Source organism: Nothoprocta perdicaria, unplaced genomic scaffold (genome assembly GCF_003342845.1).
Source record: "Nothoprocta perdicaria isolate Ctin4 unplaced genomic scaffold, notPer1 scaffold_33, whole genome shotgun sequence".
Taxonomy (NCBI): Eukaryota; Metazoa; Chordata; class Aves; order Tinamiformes; family Tinamidae; genus Nothoprocta; species Nothoprocta perdicaria.
In genome coordinates, this window is record NW_020455566.1 from 2,541,531 (window position 1) to 2,563,923 (window position 22,393).

At 50.1% G+C, this 22,393-nt stretch overlaps 1 protein-coding gene across 1 annotated transcript in view; it reads left to right on the forward strand.

The window, feature by feature from the left end:
- CSMD2 (CUB and Sushi multiple domains 2) overlaps window positions 1–15,830 on the forward strand; it is a 239,970-nt gene extending 224,140 nt beyond the window's left edge. The window contains exons 58-70 of the mRNA XM_026043490.1: window positions 1,628–1,804; window positions 2,509–2,688; window positions 3,918–4,091; window positions 4,772–4,945; window positions 7,737–7,810; window positions 9,139–9,250; window positions 10,985–11,164; window positions 11,330–11,395; window positions 11,918–12,079; window positions 12,704–12,816; window positions 13,889–13,976; window positions 15,012–15,150; window positions 15,671–15,830. Of these exons, the coding sequence (XP_025899275.1) occupies window positions 1,628–1,804; window positions 2,509–2,688; window positions 3,918–4,091; window positions 4,772–4,945; window positions 7,737–7,810; window positions 9,139–9,250; window positions 10,985–11,164; window positions 11,330–11,395; window positions 11,918–12,079; window positions 12,704–12,816; window positions 13,889–13,976; window positions 15,012–15,150; window positions 15,671–15,830 (1,799 nt within the window). The remainder of the gene's footprint in view (window positions 1–1,627; window positions 1,805–2,508; window positions 2,689–3,917; window positions 4,092–4,771; window positions 4,946–7,736; window positions 7,811–9,138; window positions 9,251–10,984; window positions 11,165–11,329; window positions 11,396–11,917; window positions 12,080–12,703; window positions 12,817–13,888; window positions 13,977–15,011; window positions 15,151–15,670) is intronic.
- Window positions 15,831–22,393: the final 6,563 nt, after the last annotated feature.

Below are 22,393 nucleotides of genomic sequence, written 5' to 3' on the forward strand. Positions count from 1 at the left end.
ACTCCTCTTGGGGTTCTCACTTCAGTGTTTTGTGTAGGTCAGGCTTTGTGGTCCCCAGGTTTCTAAAAAAAAAAAAATGACAGATTTCAGGTCTTGTTTGACTTTAATTTCCAGCAGGCTTTACAAGTGCTTGAACTCCRGGAAGCTGCCCACGAGCCCCCCGCACAGCCCCGCTCCGCACTGCAGAGCGGTCTGCTGGGCCGTCCCTCCTCCTCCTCTTCCTATGCCAAAGCCAGTTTGCTTTGGGGATATCAGGCATTTCACTTCTCCCACTGAAGACAAGGAGAATTATTTACCCAATTACTGCTCTCTTGCTTGATTGGATTCTAATTATGTTTAAATGATGACTTTTGAAGTTTGAACCTTTCATTCTTAAGCTTGCAGCTTTACATGTCTAGATTGTACAGATTGCAGCTGATACGCACTGAGATTAGACCGTGTTCATGAGCCTCCTGCTGCTCACAGAAGCAATATTTTGGGGTCATCTCTGTGTTTGGCCACATGCATAGGTGGAAGGGAGAGATAGCCGATGTATGAACAGGGCAGTGAAAGAGTAATTTAGAGCTTTTTCTGAGCTGATAGGATCTGGTTTTTATCCCAGCATCTCTTGGAAATGACACCTTGTATCACAGAGACGTTGACTGCATGAGAAATGTGTAACTAGAGAGCGCTGCGATGGATTCGGTGCCATGCGGCGTTCCTGAGCGTGCAGTCCGGAATGGTTATTAGTTTATTCCTGTCAAACAGATCTGCCTCCAACGGGCATGTCTGTTAGCAGGCTGTCAGCCAGCCACGYGGCAAGGAAGAGCGGGGCTGCTCTGCCCGTGGCACACGCTCCTTGCTTCCCTCCTGGGACTTAACGTCCCCGCCAGGGTTGTGCTGCGCGTGCAGGAGAAGGGATCCAGGACACCGGTGTGTGCACAAAGTGACGCTCCTGCAGGGAAGGCAGCGCGTTGCYGGGAGCCAGGAATTTCCTTGCCGGGGGAGCACATGGTGTCAGCCTTCCCTTGATTCATGTGATTTTCTGTCATGTCCTGTAATTTCCCAGTAAACGAGGGCTGGATGCAATTATTGCAGGTGCTTATTTTTTCGTGACAGGGCTTTGCGCACCATTTTTGGTGCTCCTTCAGGCTGATGCCCTCTTACTGCTGTGGTGCCGAGGTAGGACAGACATAAAACATGGGTGCTGACAAACCTGTAATTGCATTTACCCAGTGCTTTCCCACCGGAGGCAGCGGGTGAGGGAGCTCCCTTGCTGCTCCCCTTCCTCTGTAGCCTGCAGAGCTTTGGCTTCCTGCATGGGCAGGAGGGATCCAGCCCCCAAACACCTTGGAGATGGAGGGACACCAGGCTTGGCACCTCCTGCTTTACAGAAGGGTAGAAACAGGGCTGGAATAGAGCTAGAGTAGTGTGTGCATTGCTAGCTGCGATGTCCTGTCTGGACCTGAGCATCTTTGGGGTATAAAGCTGGTTCTTCCTTCAGCTGGGGCCTTTGACACAGCAAATTTTGACCAAAATTGCCTGGTGTGATGGAGTAGGCTTTGCAGCAAAGCTTATCTCTATTGAGAGTTGTCAACTGATGGATGAAAACCTTACTTTTAATTAACGTTGCCATTTTGCTTTCCAGTTATATCCTGCGGAAACCCAGGAACCCCCAGCAACGCAAGGGTGATATTTAACGACGGCTTGGTTTTCTCCAGCTCCATTATCTACCAGTGCCGGGAAGGCTATTACTCCACAGGGGTGCTGAGCAGGCACTGCACCGTGAACGGCACGTGGACCGGGAGCACGCCGGAGTGCACGGGTGAGCGCGGGGCGGCTGCGAACGCGCCAGCACCGCAGCTCAGCGGCCTCGTGTGGGTGCAAACAGGCGGCCTGCGGTCTCTACACTCCCTAATGGAAAGCTCTTGCTTTGGATTTGGTTCGTTTTGTTTGTCTGGTTGAGTAAAGGGCCCTCTCCTCAGCTCCTGAGCAGTGCCAGGCTCTTGGGCTGTGCTGAACGGGAGTGTTGCTGCCCGGAGCATTCGGTGCCAGCAGCCCAAATGTGTACGAGCCCAGCCGCGAATGTGCCACATTTCTTCATGGCCCAGACCTGCTGCTGCCAGCCACGTGCAGCGTGGCAAACGTGCTCTTGCATAAGAGACACTAACTAGGCTAAGGGGAGGAGGAGCAGCCATGTGCCAGCTACGCCAGACCTAGCCYAGATTTGACCCAGGTGTTCTTTAATGTTTAATGTATGTTAATACTTCTTGTAAGGTCTTAATGTGCCRTTAACATCCGTGTTCCCTTCCCTGGATAGAGCAAAGCTTTCTCTGTGCACTGCAGCCCTTCCTGCTCCTGCTGGCACAGCCCTCCAGCCTCTCTGTGCTAAAGGCTCCCTTTTCTGCAATTAGGGCAGTAGTGCTCCCCAGAAAACACTGGGGGGACCATCAGGGGTTGCAGTTACTGCAGATTCAGGACCATGAGACAAGGAATGGTCAGAAATGCGTATTTATTCTGCTTTGGCAGTGATCAACTGTGGCGACCCCGGTGTGCCAGCCAACGGCATCAGGCTGGGCAGCGACTTCACGTACAACAAGACGGTGGTGTTCCAGTGCACGCCTGGCTACATGATGGAGTCGGACAGGGCCTCCTCTCTGGCTTGCACGAAAGACCGAACCTGGAACGGCACCAAACCTGCCTGCAAAGGTGAGACCGGTTGCTATAAATAGCCGAGGATGTAAGTTTTAGAGGCCGCAAACTTTCTGCAACTTGTGACAGGGTAATAGGCTGTTAAGAGAAACTACTGCCAAGTGCCTGGAGCCCACCTGTGAGTTTGTCAGTCCTATCATTCAATATGTACCCTGTGTTTATGGCACTTAGGCAATTTTTTCAACATAGCATGAACGCCTTGCCATCTTTAGGTGTATCAATCATCGCAACATGCCTGGGAGGGAGAGAATTGCTATTATCCCTCCAGTAGAGAGGGAAAAGTGAAGCACAGAGAGCTAAGTGACTTATTCGTCACAGAAACTCAGGTCAGGCCCAAATGAAGTGCACTGTTTTGCAGGCACGCACTTTTTCAGCATTATCTAGAAGTTTGAAAAATGCATCTTCCAACTCCTTTCCTTATTTCTTTATTCTCAGATTGCCTCTGTAGTTTGAAGATAGGAAAGAGAAATAATAGAACAGTTGCAGGACAGGCTGGATCTTTCCTGCCAGTGTTTTACTCATCCACCGAGTGTAGATAAGGCTTGTAGCAGAATCTGTTTACTTTGCCTGTTGCAATCTGGAAAATATACCTGTCAGAATGCTGATAGAAATGCAGACCATGGGAAGACTTCCAAATACCCTCCAGTTCTTTCAGAGGCTGAAAAGAACAATTCTTCTGCTCCTTTTTCACTCTCACCACTGAGCTAATGTTGCAGGAATCCTACAGAAGGTGACCAGGTCTCATTCGGAAGCCAGGCTAATTTAAATGGGCTTAGTGTCTTTCCCAGTGTTCCCCTGAGCTAGAAAGCAAAGCACTGCAAAAATGTCATATTAAAATGCCCCAGAGCAGATGAAATACAGACTAGTTGTTGATTTGACTGCTTATCCCAAACTCAGCCAGGCTGTCCAGAATCTATGAATCTTTCATCCTTGATGAGTTTTCATACTAAGTCAGGTTTCGTTCTTAACTTGCCTTGGAAACGGATACAGACTCAGAAATCTGACTTGGAGATGTGGGATTTGGTTAACTCCAAACTTCAAAGTAAAATCCTGTGGTTTACAACACAGCTGGAAAAGTTTTCACGGACCCTTTACTACCCCAATCCTAAGAGATAGTCTCTGAGAGCAGACTATAACTTTGATCCTACATGAATTTCCTTGTTAACGGAAAGAACTATGCATAGAAGAAGTTGCGAGGGCTCATTGTGCTTCTGTTTTTTGCTCAGCTATCATCTGTAAATCCCCCCAAGCCATTCCCAATGGGAAAGTCGTAGGCTCGGATTTCAGCTGGGGGGCCAGCGTGAGCTATGCGTGCTTGGAAGGATACCAGCTTTCCCTGCCCGCCATCCTCACCTGCGAAGGCAACGGCACTTGGAGCGGAGAAATCCCACAGTGCTTCCGTGAGTAGACAGCCCTGCAGTGCCTAAAGTCTGCTGAGAGCAGGGCTCTTAAAACTACCAACAGCCTTAGAGGAGATATTTGGAGGAGGACACTCTGTTCTTGCAGCAGAGGGGATATTTTAGGGCTGTTTTCAGAGGGCAGAGCTTTGCCTGGGTGGAACTTGTCGGCTTGATATAATAGCTAATACAAAAAATTAGTTAAATGCCTCATAATAATAAAGCCAGATGTAAGTTCTTTTCTTGGCTGAGTAGCTGGCAGCTGCACAATAGCCATTTTCATATTAAATCATAGAAAGCCCTGACTGGGTTCCTTACACCTTTCCCTAGATCTTATATAATTAGTGGGCTTTCTTTGTGACACAGAACATAGCAATTTGACATGGCACAATTAGAGGTACATTTTAAAGCTAAGCATATCGTTATTAAAAAAAAAAAAAAAAAAGAAAAAGAAAGGGAAAAAACAGTGGAGAAAGGGGAAGTTAATTAACAGCAATTGACAGAAATGCAAAATTGCAAGGAAAGCAGCTAACAAAACCTATCACTAGTAATTTCCTAAGCATCCGCAGAGCTTTATGGCAAGGAGTGGTCAAGTGGGGGGCATTAGCAGACCCACCTTTAGCTTATTGCTGCTTGCTGTAGAGGCGCCCTGTCACAACCCTCTGGTCTCTCTGCTGTTCCAGCTGTGTTCTGCGGCGATCCCGGGATACCAGCGCAGGGCAGGAGGGAAGACAGAGGCTTCACGTACCGCTCCTCCGTGTCCTTCTCCTGCCTCGCCCCACTCGTGCTGGTGGGCTCAGCCCGGCGCTTCTGTCAGTCCGACGGGACGTGGAGCGGCACCCAGCCCAGCTGCATAGGTGAGAGGAGACCCCTCTGTCTCGCAGGTGGAGGCGAGGAGCTTGGGCTTGGCATTTTGCTTTTCCCTTTCCTGCAAACTCGTTTTTCTGGCCCATGTTTAATAAATTAGCATTTTCTGTTTTTGTGAAAACAGGAGTATTTTCCATTTACAAAGGATGATGCTTTTGCTGACTGCATTAGCAGGTGCCTAGCTCCCCCGCCTTATTCTCTCCCCCGCTGCCAGTGGTGGTCAATACATCATCCATCCCAGGAAGACAGTCTTCTCCCATCAAAAGGCTGCTGTTCTGCTCCCAGAAACCTCGCCAAAGAACAATCTACCTAAAGAGTGTGTGTTGCTGCTTGTGTGTTCTCTGAATTGTATCCAGAACAGCAGAAGAGCAACACCTAGAAGTATCAGAAGTATCAAGGTGCTGTATACAGAGAACTAAAGCCTAAAAATTGCTTTACGCTTCTGCAGTGTGGAGATCAAGATTAACATTTCCACACTTTCCTCGTGTGCCTGTTTTCTGGGGCTTCCAAAACCCTCTGAAATCACAGGGTGGCCTATAATCATAATTAGTCACAGCATTCTCAGCCAATTTAAAACTCTGGCTACAGTCTTGAACTTGGGGGCTCCTGTGGTGATAAATTGTGCAGGCTACGTGCTGTTTGTCTTAACCTTCTATGTGAATGCCACCATAACCATAGCGTCTGGGGCAGAAACAGATTTTGGACTGTTCTCTGCTGTTTCACTCTTTCTTTCTTGCTAGCTACATCTTAGATGCATCATCAGGTACATGTATTTTAAAAAACTCATGGCCAGCTTTTCCACGTCTTCTGTCTTCCTCTCGATATCACCGTGAGCTTCATACCTCCAGAATGTTTGGAGCTGCACCATGCTCTTGGGAATGTTGGCCTTAAATGCTAGTGTTGGGATTCTCTCCTAAGCTTCCTCACTATTTCATGGGATTCTGCCATAAATTCATGGCATGTCCTGCTCTTGGGTTGTGTTTGGAACTGCGCGGCTGAGCACAGCGAGGAGTTGCTTGTGCTGCTGCTGAGACATCCTTTGAGTTCATCTCGCCCACAGAGATGATGGGAAGGGACAAGACTTGCACATGTACAAACCCCTGATCTGAAACACCAGTTTTCACCATGGGCAGGCAAGGCCCAAATGTTGTATTTATTCAATTCTTAGCTATTTTTGAGGCATGTCAGATAGCCAGCACCATCAGACCCCCCAAATGCAGCCGGGAGACTTAGCCTGTCTGCATTTCACCCTGTGCAATCCATCACCTTCCACCTCATCCATTGCATGGGGCTCTTTATTTATTTATTTAGGCACTGTGATTTATCTGGAGGCTTCCATGGAAACTGCATCAGTGATAAATGACAAAAGCACAGCCAAGCTGAATGACAGAAAATGAATTAGTTTGTGTGGTGCAGCCCCAACTCGGCAGCCTTTCGTGTTCTTTGTTCAGTGACTCACCAGAGCTCCAAGGACCTGGGGAGAACGCGAAGAAATGGGTAATGCACAGAGTGAAGAGGCTGATGAGTCAGGTCATAAGGAATAAAATCATAAAAATGAAAACACAACCCGTTAAATAGAGAAGTCAGGCTCCATTTTCCTGTAGCTGCAACAAGAAGCGACAGGTTGTGTCTGTTCCCCCGCTGTGGTGGATGGCAGAGACTTTCCGTAGAGAGTTTATTTCTTGTCCTTCACAATCATGTTAACTAGAATATGTAAAATAAAGCATAAAGAGGGCCTTGCCTTGGGAGAGATGATCCATCTCTGAGCAGTGTTGAGTGCATTGAGGAGAAAAAAAAGACTCGGGTTGCAGAGCAGGCTCTCGTCTGGCTTTGCTGCCGAGACAGTGTGTCAGGACGAGTTGCCTGCAGGGAACTCAGCCCCCAGGTCTCCAGCTGGTCTCAGCTCTGTGCAGAAGGAGCTTTCCAGCTTTTCTCTGACGTCCTGAGCTCGTGCTCCAGTGGTGCTGATGTGCTAAGGCAGGAATCCTGGTGATGCAGGAATCCTGGTGGAGAGGGCCGGGTCTAGGGGAGGGTGTTTGTCGGGTGCTGCTGCAGCTGCCTCTCAGATGGGAGACCTCAAATCTCGAGCTTCCTGTGCTCGGTGCCGATGGAAATGCAATACATCTCTGTCCTGATTGTGTCGATCCCCTGCTACTGTCTGCACGTTGGAAAAAATAGGAAGTGATAGATGCTAGAAGGGGTGCAACAGGTATTCCTGCTGAATTGAGCTTATTCATCTTCTGATAGAGTGAGACCGAATGAGGCGTAGAGGGAGATTATGTATCTGAGATACGTTAACATTTCCAGCCCCCATCTATCAGCACGGAGCAGCAAGGTCCCTGGGTGGGTGAGTGACAGCGGAGCGAAGCCGCGAGGTCTGACGTGTGGCCCAGGAAAGGACAAGGTTGGTGCCACCCTCGCTGGGGCAGGGGAAGAGCCAGGGCAGGGAGGGTGCAGCACCAGCGAACCATGTGCTTTACTCCAGGTATATAGAATGGAGAAGGGAAGAGAGATCTCCCTGGCACAAGATTAATGTTCTTCTGTCTTCTCCTGAGTCACAGAGTGCCTCTGGTTAGGCTGTCAGAACCATCAGGGACTTTAGGAACAAAAATATCCATGTCTTTTTCCCTGTTGCTGTGTGTTCCTTGTGCAGCAAAATACTGCTGCCTTGCTGTGAAGATGCAGAATGGGCTTTCTGGGCGGAGAGCGAGAGGGGAACAGAGCTCCATGCATCTTCCACAACCACTCCTTTAAACTCTGTGTGTGCTCTTTCCTTTCAAGACCCCAGCCTCACGACGTGCGCGGACCCCGGCGTGCCTCTCTTTGGGACGCAGAACAACTCCCAGGGCTTCCAGGTAGGCGCCGGCAGCGCGGGCCGAGTCCTTACCTGGAATAACGCGTCTCCCCGCGCGCAGGACGTCGCGGCGCGCTCCGTGACACCTCGCCGTGCAGTTGTACTGGATTAGCTCGCAATGCATTATTTATGATATTAATTACAGTGCTAATTAATAGTTATTAGTGTAATTAGCATTCACATCAGAGGCCTAATTTCCATTCGTTCCCAGACTAAATCCTGTAGGTGGTTTTACTAATCTCAGCTCCCATACAGTCAGAAGTCAATGAAATGGAGAGCAGCAAAGCAAAGCAATTCCCCAGCGCCTTCCACCTCCGCCGCCCGCGGCCTCCCCGTCGTGTGCGGCCGTGGGAAGGGCCGCGCGGCCGCGAGGCTTAATTCTGTGCAGCTGCTCCTGCCAGAGCAGATCTCTTCAGCTTTGCTGCTAATTAGTTGTCTTAATCTTGGGCTTTCGTGACTTCGTTCTAGGGTTTAACGGGTGATAAAACCTGACTGCGGGGTCTGCGAGGATGTGGCAGCGTGTTCACGGTGCAGCCTCGCTAGGGAGGACGGGCAAGATGTTCCAAGCCCTACTTGGCAGTTTTATTTGCAGCATATTCTGGTTTTAAAGCATAAACCAGTTAAAATAATGTAGATCAAAGCCAGGCTCTGTCATTGTGCCAGCCTGTTTGAAGCATAAAGCGGGCCTGACAAATCCACCTCCGTTATCTTACGGAAACAAAACGCAAAAAGTAGACAGCCTTCAGAAAGCAAACATACCACAAAAATGTTGCAAAGGCGGTTGTCATTTTTTGTCATCCTTTTCACCAGTCGCAGTCCAAACTGGCATTTACAATACGAGTGAAGAGTGTTTGGTTTTACTAGTTATTCTGAATATCCCTTCTGACAAAAATTTCAACCATTTCTAAATACCAGCTGTGCCTGTTGCCAACTTGGGTGTATTTATGTGATGTAAAAACCTTGCCTATTCTCACCATCTCAGAATAGAGAAGGGGGAAACTAGTGATAGGACAAGGGGCAATGGATATAAGTTGCAACCCAGGCAGTTCCATCTCCATATAAGGAGGAACTTCTTTGCTGTGAGGGTGCCCGAGCCGTGGCACAGGCTGCCCAGGGAGGCTGGGGAGGCTCCTTCTCTGGAGACCTTCCAAACCCACCTGGATGCGACCAGGTGCCCCATGCTCTGGGTAGAGATCTAGATGATCTCTAGAGGTCCCTTCCAACCTCAGCCATTCTGGGATTCTGTGCAAAGCTACATGTATTTTATCATAAGTGTGGGTGATTTATAATACACTGAAAAGTTTGGGGGCTTGTCTCTTGTCGAAACAGGTGGGGAGCGTCATCCTTTTCAAGTGTCAGAAAGGATACCTGCTGCAGGGCTCCACCACCAGGACCTGCCTCCCCAACCTGACGTGGAGCGGCGTGCAGCCCGACTGTGTCCGTAAGTGCGGGGAGAAGCTTCCCGGGCTACAGAACATGCCAACCCACAATCAACCAACTTAGCTTTGATTTCAGGTGCATATTTTAACTTGTCCCCTCCCTAGAGAGGCAATTTAAGGTGAGCCTGTTGTTTTGTGGTTCTGAAACTGTATTTGATGGCAAAAACATGACCTTGCGCTCCAGGGACCAAGGTTAAGATTTAGCCAGAAGGCCTTTCCGGCATGAGGATGTTTCTCCTGGTTTTTAATAACTTGTTGCTCTTTCTTTCAAGCAGTCCATCATCCCTTCCCTGCTCTAGCAAAAGGAGTTTAATTTAGCGTATTCAAACTGTAATATCCATCATGGTCTCTGTGTCATCATAGGCATTAAAATGCTTCTCCCTCTCCCTTGTGAGATGCTTTATTGGCAAGAGGTGTTTGGATTAGCGAGCCCTGCTGGGCCAGCTCTTGAGAGCAGCCCAATGCAGCCTCTCTCTGCTGAACTGGAAGGTTGCAGGGGTGAAGGAACAGCCTTAGATTTAAGCGGGGTTTAGCTGCTGTTGCTCAGTGCACTGAAAGAGAAGCAGCACTTGTGGCTCTGCGGTGCTGGCGAGAGCGGCAGGTTGTTGGCTTGAGGTTTTCCATAGAGTCTCCTCCACCTGCAGCGGGCCAGGGCAGAAGCAGAGGCAGTTGGGGCTGTGCTGCTGGGCTGTTAGCCCTTCCACCTTCCTGGCTTTTATATTTCAGCCTCTGCAAAGTGAGCATGTAGATAATAACGTCGTGAAGGCTGCTGAGGATTTGCTCCCATTCATGCGCAGTTGGAGAGCTACAGCAAGGGGAAATTTACAGTGCGGGTGAGAGAGCGCTTCCTGCCTCCATGATTTATTAGCTCCATGCCGTAACTTCTCAAGGCAAACGGTGGCACATTTACAGCGGGCCCTGGCAGCAGGCCCTGCACGTGCTCTCGGTGGCGGCACGGAGCTGGACAAGCCCATCGTGGATTCCTGCACGCCAAATCCCCAAAGCTAGTGAGCAATTACGGGAATTTATGCCTCTTGCACCCTTCTGAGGACTTGCTCCGTGATGCTGTTGACAGGCAGGTGCAAATCCTTGGGAAGCTCCATCCTGCACGGGAGGGGAGGAAGTATCTGCATCCTCAGCCCTCGCTGCCTCCACCGGCCAGCCTTCAACAGGCTCTGAAGGCAGCTCTGCTGCGGCACTTTCTTCCTGGGGCAAGTGATGGGGGTGAAGATAAGAGGAGGGAGAGCACCCACACTCTCTTCTTCTTTTTCCCAAGTATAATTAGAAAGAAAAGCATTAAAATCACTTTTTTCCCCCCTGCTTAGAGGCAGCTGTCATCAGGTGGCCACAGGACATTGTCTTCTGGTTAGCTTCAGGAGAGGAGCTGGAATTTTCTTCTCTTACATGTTAAACACAAAATCTTCAGCCTTATTCAGTTATAAGGGTTTTTGTCCTTTGAAAGCAGGAGATAACAGAGCCCAATTTTCAGTTCATGGAAGCTGGAACTGAATGAGGGTTCCCCCGAGAGCCTTAGGCAGAAAGAACAATCTAGCCAGCGAGGCGAGGGAAATGGTCTCATTAATTCATCCGGCTGGGAAAAATCCAGGCATGGCAGGGTCTCCCTCAACGATCAGAGAAAGTGTTTGCTGGAAAAGCTCTTCCAAGTGAATTCGGGCCCTGCTGGCATCGTTGGTGTCGGATGATGTCCCTCATCTCCATTTTTCCTGTGCTTTCAGCTCATCACTGCAAGCAGCCGGAGACTCCTTCCCACGCCAACGTGGGTGCTCTGGATCTGCCGTCCCTGGGCTACACCCTCATCTACTCCTGCCAGAGTGGCTACTACCTCACGGGAGGCTCCGAGCACCGGACCTGCAAAGCGGATGGCAGCTGGACGGGGAAGCCACCCATTTGCCTCGGTAAAAGCTCTGGGTGCCCTAGCCCATCTCAGCTCATATCATCTTTATTCCCTATAATGCCGAGGCTGTTTAGGCTTTCCTGTGTTGGCAGTGCCCCAAGAGGAATGTTGCGTGCTGCAGTGTTAATCAGTGTTAATGAGCTCCGGGTTTGTGCTTCCCTTGCAGCGGACGTCCGGCCGAGCGGGAGGCCGATCGGCACCGCGCGGGACCCGCCGCTCGCCAAGGTGTCAGGTACTGTCGTGGGGCTTTGTGTGCAGAGAGGGGCTGGAGGGTGGCATCTCACACCTGCCCCATGGCAAATGAGCGGTGCCATCTCGTGTGCCCGGCCCCGTCATGCTCCAGTGGAGATGAGCAGAGGCCTCGAGGGAGCCGGGCACCCACTGGCCACCCCACGGCACCCTCGAAACTCCAGCCCTCCACGATGCTTCAGATCAGAGCCCTTCTGAAATGGTTTTATTCTTTTTTTTTTAAACTTTTTCTAAGAACCTGTTTTTGCTTTTTGTTTGTTTTTAAAATTTTCAAGGCTTTTTCTTGTCAAAACAACAAAATGAATGTCATCAGCTTGTTTATTCTCTTTGGTTTCTTTTTTGTACTCACTGATGAAAAAGCAGAGAGTGGGTGGGATCTGAGGTATTTAAATAGGTATTTGTGGATTGAGAAAGAAAGGGATTTGTTCTGTTTTGATTCCTGAAGAATAAAAACTAAATGACAATGCTCTTTCCTCCTTTCTGTGGCCTATTCCGTGGTCTCTAGTGCCTGCAGATGTGTTTGCTAGGAATTCCCTTTGGAAGGGCTCCTATGAGTACATGGGGAAAAAGCAGCCTGCAATGCTGTCTGTCACTAGCTTTGAGCCTGCCACCGGTAAAGTCAACGCCACCTTGATAGACCACAGTGGCGTGGAGCTCCAGCTGTCTGGTAAGGACCCGACACCGGCGGTTTCGGGAGAATTACACTCACGGTGTTGTCACGTCGTTCGCCTTTGATAAGCAGCAGCGGCACAAAGCAAAGGACGCTGTACCCTGTTATCTGAAATACGTTGATTTTTTGACAGCGTTTGACAGAACCACCCGGTTTTGAAGTCTCTGATCTTTGACTGGACCAAAATGAACAGAATTGTGTACCTGGGTTTGCTTTGGCTCCACCTGAAAGCAGCTTCAGCCAGGCCACACTCTGTTCCCTTTATGCCAGAGTGTTTGTAGTTTAATGCAAGCAAGAATGAATGGCATGAGTACTGTTGTCCCTGTCCTCTGTGGAGCACCATGCTGTTACCGGTCCAGTAACATTAGCAAAACATTAACAGTTGAGTCTCTTCCCAAGCACAAAATAGCTCTAATATCCAGTGTTTTGAGGGGGACTACCTACAGGGTTGTGACTTTGTGGTCTGTCTCCTGGTATTTCTTAGCAATAGGTTTACAGGAGGTGTTGCCCTCTCTAAGAAGATAAGCTAGTCTCTCTACTCCCTGAAGAAGAAAGTTAATAACGTTGAACCCAGATGGGTTTTTGGGGGCATCTAATGATTAAGCATTGTATATTTTCCAGGCATTTACAAGAAAGAAGATGTTCACCTGCTTCTCCAGGTGTATCAGATTACGGGGCCAGTAGAGATGTTCGTCAACAAGTTCAAAAACGATAAATGGGCTCTCGATGGACACGTAAGTGCATGGAGATGTCATACACAGAGTAGCTGGTAGCAATATTAGACTGTTAATCATCCAGGGACCAGCTGGCCTGCAGGCTATGTGGGGCATTCAGCTGTCAGTTCTTCCCTGCTCCCTTCCAGCCCTGTGTTTCCTGATTGCCCTGTGTTTTTAAATCTGTAAGTCTTCCAGTTAGCACTAAAAGACAAACCAACATGACTAATTCCATTTTAGCATTTTATGTCTGTTAAACATTGAGCTGGAAGAGCTAATCTTCCCTCATGGAGTGAACTTCTCACCCCAATTTCTGTGTCTGGTAACTTCCTATGCCCTTAAGAGACCCGCTGAAGCTTGGAAGAAGTGTGCATCTCATTGACCCCTGGCCACTTGTAGCCCAGAGCTATTGCTCTCCTCTTTGAATAGCAATATGGTGTATAGCTTATTGCAAACAAGATTTTTTTCCCCTTGAGAACTGAGTCTTAGCAAGTTGTCGGGCAGTTGGACTTCCTGAGAAATACCAGAGTTTCTGTGCAGTTGAATTGAAATTAATGCTGGGCATGAAATTGAAAGGGACTACAAACATAGAGCTAACTGCTCATAAACAGTTGGTTAGAGTAAGGTCTCAAGCAAATCCCAGCTGCCCTTTTACTGGAGCTCTTATTGGGAGCTAAGGGCTAAACTTCATGTGCCGTGGCAAACAGCACCTTAGAAGAGCGTGGAATAGTTTGCTTGCTGTGTTTTATGCCCTAGATTATTTTTTTGTGGATCAGATTTAACTATGAAGTACTTAGTTGCAGTCTGCATTTTCATATGGGATATCGTAGCACACATGTCCAAATCCTTCCCAGGCCTCCAGGCTCCCTTGGCCTTGAGTCTCCCCAGGCACCGGTATTCATAGCAAGGTCTGCAGTCATAACTGCCAAGAAAATTGTAGCTTCAGTACGCTTTGTAATTACTGTAAAGTGGTTTTTATGTGGACACTTCGGTCTGTAACTACGAGCAGACATGGGACCCAGGGACAGAATGGGTGTTAACAAGCCAGGAAAATGTTGAAAAATCCATTAATCCCTGCCCGCTGTCATTACAGGTCTCATCGGAATCATCAAGCGGCACGTTTGTGTACCAGGGCTTTGTGCGTGGCAAAGGCTTCGGGCAGTTTGGCCTTCAGAGACTGGGTAAACTTTCTCTTGATGTCTCTTTTTTGCCTTCATTGCTGAAAGCTGAGTTTTAGTGGTCGTGGAGATTTTTTGAGCTTGAAGCCCTTTTGCTGTCCCTGGCTTTAATTCTTGGTCCGGCGGGGCCAAGGCTGCAGCAGGGGTGCAGGGGAAGAGGGGCCATCACCTCTGCCTTGATTCACACTGTGCTGTCACCCAGCACACGAGGAGGGAGTCCCAATCACCAGCATTTCCTCCGTGGAGGTTGCACTTTTCTGGCCTCCGATTCCAGCCTGCTCAGTGGTTGCAGCAGCTCTGCCCTAGCTTGTGTTCAAACACTAAATGCATTAAACATCGGACATTCTGACCACAAGGACTAAACCTTTCCTTGTCTTGGATAGCACAAGATGCCAGGGAAAACAAACAATACATCTTAACAGCAGCGTTTTTAACTTGGGAGCTTAAGTGAGGAGTTTAAATAAACAGGTTTCTATCTGAAGAGAGTAAGAGCTTTGGAGATACAAACCGTGTCTGTGTTTTTCGTGTTACTAGATACCTCATCTAAGCTCCCCAAGACCCATTACTACTACAGAAAGCATCTCCATTTCACCTTAAGAAATCTCTGAGGCACATGAAAGCTTAAACCACCTAAGGCCCGAGCTCCTAAATCTCTCTTAAAATGTGACTTGATCTCTTAGATCTGTTCGGAGTTTTGGAATCTGACCCCTGAGCCCTGTCACTTTTATAGGGAATTAGCTGCACTTTATTCCAGGCTTTGGAGGTCACTCTTAAAGCCTAACTTAAAGCTTCCAAGTGGCCACATTTTTGCAGAATAGCCTATTTGCATTTCTGTTTAATTGCACTTTTAAGCAAATGATGATGCCCAAAGTAAGCAAGCTAGATGTCCAAACTATTCTGCATGCGACTTAAAGCATTGATACCTTTTACAGGAAAACTTGCAACTGTGTTGTTCTCTTATGAAAACGTAACCTGTAAACTCAAGCCAACCACATTTCTTGCAGCTTAGGTGTGAAATGTGTTTGTGTTGTGTTTCAGACATCAGCATGATTGAAAATGATCCAGAATCAATAGGACACCATTTTGCATCAAACAGCAGTTCTGTGGCAGCTGCCATTCTTGTGCCTTTCATCGCCCTGATTATTGCAGGGTTTGTGCTTTATCTCTACAAACACAGGTAGGTGTCAGGAATGACGCCAGCAAGGGAAATAACTTAAGGGGGCTGGCAGAAATATTTGTGTTCTTGGCTTGCGAGTGACCCCCGGTTCCCTCTCAATTCAGGAGGTGAAAAAATAATGGAGCAAGTATGTGTGGAGGGGGGAGAGTATTAGGAGAATGTTCTCATCTTTATGACCACTGATAGAATTTGTGGCGACCTCAAGGAAGATAAAGCCAAGTAAATTCCACACCTCAACATTCACAGTGGCTGTGTGCATGTTCTAAATTAGTTATGTCTCGTGGTGGGTGTGTTGCTGGGCCATGCAGAGGAGGACCATGTAGGTTGGCTGCTCTGCTTGGGCCGTATCAAGGCCTGGAGAGCTCCCTGTGCTGCAGTTCTCTAGGAAGGTTTGCTGTATGGCCCTTCTGCCTCACCCCGGCTCTCCCACCTCCTTCAAAAGCAGCTTTTCCCTTAGGCCTACCCAGGTCTGGCGGCTCTTTATGGCCACGACCTCTCTGGCTTTTCCCTTCCCCTGCAGGAGAAGACCCAAAGTCCCGTTCAACGGCTACGCGGGCCATGAGAACACCAACGTCCGAGCCACGTTTGAAAACCCGATGTACGACCGCAACCTGCAGCCCACGGACATCATGGCCAACGAGACGGAGTTCACAGTGAGCACCGTGTGCACCGCTGTATAGCGCTCGTCCCGCCGTGCGGTGAGTGCCCGCGCGCTGCAGTCCTCTCCTCGTCCGGCCCACGCAGGCTGGGATTAAAATCCCGCCTAGCGAACGAGCAGTGTCATTTTGGGGCCCAAAGAAGCTGTTGTCACCTTTGCTGGAGTTTTCATGTGGAGTAACAAACTGTTTGTCTCTCTCTGCCGCTTTGCCCTGCCCCAGACCCCTCCGGGTGGTACCTCGCCAGCCATCGTGTTTCACCCCCCCAGTCCCCATCCGTCCCGGCCATCTCCCCGCTCCCGACCTTGCCGAGGCTGCGGAGAAGCGGCTGCTCCTGGCTGGACTCGGCGCCGGCTCCAAGCGACGACGGCCGATGGGCGGCAGCTGGGCCCGGGCCCACCAGAGGGGCTGCTCCAGCCCCACGGCCCCCCAGGACCCTGCGTGGCACAGGGGCACCGGGCAAGTCGAGCGGTAGGAAGCCTCTTAGGAGCTGAATTTGGGCCGTTTTCCAAGAGGGAATGGCAGCATCCTGGGTGCACAGACAGCTGCTCCGCGCTCGTGGGCAGAGCTCACACGACAGGGGCAAATGCAGGTTTTGCTGCACGAGATGCCCATGGGGTCAGTTCGGGTTGTGGGGCACGGTGAGTTGCCGCTCTGTGTTTGATTCTGTGGTTCCTCGTGGGTTTGCATCATGCAGGGTGTTTTGCAGAGGAAGAGTTTCCACACGGGAAATTTGTGCAAGAGAAGCAAAATTTTTCCAGTTTTTCTCCTCTCCCCCAGATTTAACTTTCTTCTCTAGATTCTAGTTTGGTTTCTTCTGCCTTGTATTAATTTTAATGTCATTTCTTTGGAAACTGAGGCCACTTGCTGGGCTGATGGGGAGACCTCTGCCCATCCCTGGCCTTCTTGTACTACTGTCAGATATAGCAGCCCTCAAACACCCCACCAAGAAGCTGCTTGTGGCCAGGAAGGCGCAGAAACCTCTTCAAAAATAGCTCTAACAAATACTGATCCCCCCCAGTACCATTCAAAACCCTTTGCCCTTTCCGCACTGATCCTCCAAATGGCAATGCAATAAGAGTTTTAATTTCTATCCCGAGCTGTTGGCTTTTATTTCCCTGGGGCAGGAAGGTTGGCTCGCCTTGCCTGAGCGCAGATAAGGCAGCTTGACATTTCTCGCGCCGCGGAAAAGGCCGGTGCTCCGGTGACAACGCCGCCCGCCTCTAATAAAGCAGAGAGCTGCTCGTGTTGGCTCGGGGCTTTGGTGTGTTTGGTTTGGGTGGCACTGGGCTGGCCTCAGCTGCAGGAACGTGGTGCCCGGCTCGGCCGCGAGCCCCTCTGCAGCCCCCAGGAGCTCTGTCCTGTGGAGGATTGGAGGGGACACAAAATTAAAAGGCACGAGGTGGTGGTTCCGTCATGTTTTCTTCTAAACACTGACTTCCCCCCACCTAGTGTCAGCTGAGATTTGGCCTAACGAAACCACAAGGAGATTATTTTTCTAGTTCTGTTTTCCCTCTTACTTGTGTACGTGCAAGCGTCTGCATATATATATATAAATATGTGTGTTTTTACCCCTGTCTCTCATTTGGAGCCTGTGTGCTGGCCCCAAAGGGTGCAGAGGCATCGGGATCTGGCTGGGCGGGCGCTGCTCCCGGGCGCTGCCGCGGGACGGGGCCACGTTGCCCGCAGCCCGGTGCCCACGCGGCTCCTGCCACGTCGGTGCAGGTGGTTTTGCCAGAGGAGAGAAATCCCCTGGGAGAGGCGAGATGGACCTGGCACACACGGATAACCATCCAGCAGTAGCAGCCCCCCCGTTTGCATTGCTCCGAATCCCCCTGCCCCAGTGCAATAGCCAGGAGCCACGTGGGCAAAGGGCACCCCAGGTGTTTTAAGAGCAAGGTAGGGAGAGCGGAGGCTCCGTTCACGCAGGACTTGCTGCTTTCAGCCCATTGCATCCCATTTCCCGCTGCTGCCCCGGCAGCCGAGGCAGTGGAGGACGAGGTGGGCGGGAGGTGGTTCCATTTTTTGCAAGCTGGGACCCGATGTGTGACATTCTCCATTCTCCTGCCCAGCAGATTTGCATTATGTTAAAAAAGAGAAAAAAAAAAAGGCAAAACAAAAAAAAAAGAAAAAAGAAAAAAAAATCCCTCTTTTGTACAGAGATATATTTTTATGAAGCAAAAGTTTGTACAGTTAAAAAAAAAAGACACAATGTAAATTTTTTTCATTATTGTAGTAAACAGTAGTGGAAGATCAGCTTTTTTTTGTAAATGTAATAAAATGTATAAATATCGTTTACATAAAAGTGTAAATATGTAATCTATACATACACTTGGCTTGTCTGCAATATATACAGTTTAATTTATCTGTCTCTGTATATGAGGCTTTTCATTGTGTCCAGGCATACTTTACTGAATTTGAAAGCTATTTTAAATTTTTGAATTAAAATAAAATATAAATTTTTGCATTGCTTTTCTTACATTTTTCCCGGTGCCTTTTTCCTGAGCTGTCACAGATCTCTTCCAGGCTCCTGCAGATGCTCCTGGATCCCTGGGCACGGCAGAAGAGCCGCGGAGGCTGCAGGACAACCTTGAACAAGATCCTTCCAAAAGAATCAAAATCCTTGAGATTGTGATTTATTTTTTCAACAGGAGAGTACTGGAACCCGCTCCCGAAAGAGGGGGCAGCTGCTGCCCTTGGTGCAGGCCTAGGGCTGAGTTTGCACTGCCCGAAGTTGGCAGTAGAGCAGGTTCTGGCTGGCCAGGGCAGCAGCCGCCTTGGTGCCCTGTCCACTTGGTGCTGTCAGAGAGTTGCTGCAGTGGCTGCGTTTTCAGTGATGCATAGGGAGGTTTCCATTTCTGATTTCCCCTCTGGAGACAGGTGTTTCTGGTCTGACTGGTTCTGGTTTTAAGTGTTTTGGCTTGGGCATTGTCACCACAGCAGTTCTCCAACCCCATCTTCAACAACTGGCCTAAGTGGAACCTGTTCTTCCGAGCAAGGTAGAAGCTGCTGTGTTGCAGTCCAGGTAGGAAGGATCCATCTCCATCGGTGCCACGGACGGGATGCGACTGTCCCTGAGTATGGGACCTCCATGGCCTAGGCTCCCTCCATCCCAAATCAGCGATCCTGGAGGAAACGAGAGCGAATGATGCCTATGGAAAATCCAAGGTCAGGACGGGAGAGGCCTTTGTAGCTCTTCCATCTCACGAGGCTTCCAAAAGTTGCACAAACAGCCGCTGGGATAGAATTCACATTGGAACCACAGTGGTGCAGCAGGGTGTCGTTTGCAGAGCAAACTGCAGGGCGAATGGCAGTTTCTCGAGGCACTGTGTGAGTGATGAGCCCCTCGGGGTGTCCTGGCTGCCCGCCCGTGGCTGCAGGTCCCCAGCCTTCAGCAGGGCTCTGGCCTCGCTGCGCACAAGGAGGCTCTGACTTCACCATCTTACTGCGTTAATATTATTAGGATTGTGTTCCTGCTTGTATTGAGAGCTGCCTCCAGGAGCCCGTGGATCCTTTGGACCGCGGCCGTGTCCTGCGGGGCAGCCCATGGCTGCTGGGCAGGACGTGCCGAGCGCCCACCAGGACAGCGGCAGCGATGCCCAAGGTCCCAAGCTGAGCGTTTCCAGCAAATCCCTAAGGAAAGGGCTGCAGAGCCGTGCGCTGGGGATTGCAGCAGGGCATCCTGCGCCGCTGGGCTCGAACAGCCGTCCTTGGCCGGGCTCCATCACGGACGGACTAGCGGGAGGTGACGCAAGGACGAGGGCGGCTGCGCTGCGCTGATCCCCGCGGCAGCACCCGGCAGAGCCCCTGGAAGGGCCCGTGGGGAAAAGCGGGCGAGCAGGTGAGCATGGAAAGGTGGGAATGAGGGAGCCGGCGGGTGCAGCGCGAGCTCCCCGTGCTGGGCACCCAGCAGCACGGGGGCACGAGCGCGGGCGCTGCAGCAGGGCCAGGCCCCGCTGCAGTCAAGGAAAAGCTCTCAATGGATGGGATTCCAAGCGGACCTTGGCCCTGGAGTTTATCCCTGTGTGGAGGGATCCATCCACCTGACTGGGCAGGGAGAAGGTTGGCGGATGGGAGCTGTTGAAGGACTGCTCGTACACAAGACAAACTGCAGCCCTAGTGCTGCCTAATTGCTTGGGTAACGCTAGTTTATTCTGTTGCAATTTCCTCATCCATTTTTAAATTTCATTACAGGAATCCCGCTTAGTGCGGGGCTCTTAGCAGTCTCGCTCGCGCTCTTTGTTTTATTGCCTGCAAATGAAAAGTTTAAGCTTATTCCTAAAGAAATCAAAACAACAGAGATGCTTGCATAGAGCTGAAGGCTGGCGCGGGGGTTCCTCCCTGGAATTAGCAGGGAAGCTGGATAAGGGCCAGTATTAGAAACATGTCGCTCCATGAGGATCACATCTTGTGCTCTGCTTGCACCGGGAAGGGCAGAGCTGATGTCCCGGTGTCCTGGCTCCGAACGGGAGCAGCGAGTGCTGGCAAAGGTGCTGGAATTACCTGGGAGCCGGGAAGTGCGAGGCCTGGGTGGGATGTGCAGGAATGGGGCAGCAGAGCTGGGCATGGTGCTGGGAGAAGGGGATATCTCTGCAGAAGGTGCTGAGTTGTCTGAATCCCCCACGTCCTCCCCTGAGGAGATATAAAATCCCTCGCACGGGGCTGCTGCGTGACAGGCAGCCGCACTAAATCTGCACCTAAATGAAAAACCCAGGTAGGACTTATTTTCATACCGTTTAGCTGAGATTTGGCATCTTGGAGGGAGGAAGGGAGAGAGCGGATCGGAGGGAGGGGGGAGAATGGGAGCCGGGGTGGCTTTTCCTCTTCAGAAATATTCCCGGCACTAAAAGAAGAATTTATAGTTCAGCGCTAGGGGGAAAAATGCATAATTCATTTTTGAGGCTTGAGAAGACAAAAAAAAGGTGGCATTTCATTTGGGTTTGTGCTGGGAGTTGCAGGCGAGGCCCCCGCCTTGTTCCCTGCTGTGCAGGGTCCGGCAGAGCGGAGGGGAAACCGGGTTTATCCGTGAAGGGCAGCAATGGTGGGGACTTTTTGGGTGCACCCAAAAATCCCACAAAGGGGTGGAAAAGAGCGGGTGCTTCCAGCCCAGGTGGGTTCCTCTGGATCTCTGTGCCAATCTGCAAGATCCTTGGCAGTGTTCAGCCCCCCGGAGCAACTGCCTTTCCATGGGGAGCAGAGCATTCCCGGGGGAATCTTCCAGCCACCCCTGGCCTAATTAGCCAAATGGGTGCAAAGTTCTGGGATTTAAGCTGCTGAATGGCAGCGAAAAGCTCTTAGTGTGCAAGAGAAGCAGTTTTAGTTATTCCGGTAAGGAGGACGTTTTTCCCCCTGCGGACAGGTGAGATGATTAATCATCACCGTCTTGCCGTTAGGTTCAATATTCCTGCACTGCTATTTTATTTATTTATTTATTTTCCCTGTAGTTTTTCTCTCTCGTTTCTTCCCTGGTGGGAGGTACCTGTTGCCAACGTCCGCTGGGTGCAGGGCAGGGAGCATCTGCCCCGCGGCCACCGTCTCTCTCAGCCCTGGGGCAAATGCACTTGGCTGAACTGGCCAAGGATTTTTTTTTGTCCTTCTATTTTTGAGCCTAGATTAGAGAAATGAGCCGCTCTTGACCCTAGAGCCTCAATTCTCTCAAAATTGGGCATGGACAGTGGGAGTCTGCAGAGCTTTGCAGCGCTTTCCCGCTTGGGATGCCCAAGGCAGCTCGCAGGGACCCTTCCTCCTTCCCCACGGCCCTAAACCTCTCCCCAGGGTGGTTTTTCCCCCAAAATTTGTGCAATTGGAGCCACTTTGGCTTCTCAGAAAGGCACCCTTTACTTTTGCCCTTTCTTGAGCTACTTTGGGTGCTTATTACTCTATTTACACATCCTTCCCCCACACGCACTCCAATCCAGCCTTAATTTTCAACTGTTAATCAGGCAGAGCACTGTGGCACGCTCTTCTCTAATTAAAGAATTAAAGCCATACCTGGAGAATGCAGATGTGATGGCAAAATTAAATTATTTAAATAAAGCCAGGACATTAATTATGCATGTCCTTCAATCTTTCATCTCTTGATAAGCTCCAGCAGCTTTTGGAAGGGGGAAAAAAAAAAAAGAAGTCTCTCTGAATTAATGAAGCACACGGAGCCCGTTCTGGGGTGCAGGAGAGCGCAGCTGTTTAAATGCAATTTGCAGAGGGGGTCGGGTTCTTCATGCTCGGCTCCAAATTAAGACGCCAGCTGGCTTTGGTTGGAGGGGATGTGGGAAGCATCCATCCATCGTTGTGGACTGCTTCATGGAGTTTCCATGCCCGTATCCCATATCCCTCCCGGCTCCGGAGACGGGGCCGCCGGAGCCCCGGCCTCGGGCACTGAAGGTCATTAAGCAGCCGGGGTGGCCACCGAGTCTTAGCTGATGAGCTAAAGCAGCAGGGAAGGTGCTGGGATGCTTTGCCTGTTGCATTTTATATTAATTAGCGCCAGTTATACTCTGTTATTGGGAATGAAAAACGTGGCAAGGGGAAAACGACAGCTGAGATTTGAGGTATCAATATAGGAAGCTGCAGCTCTTGGGAGTTAAAAT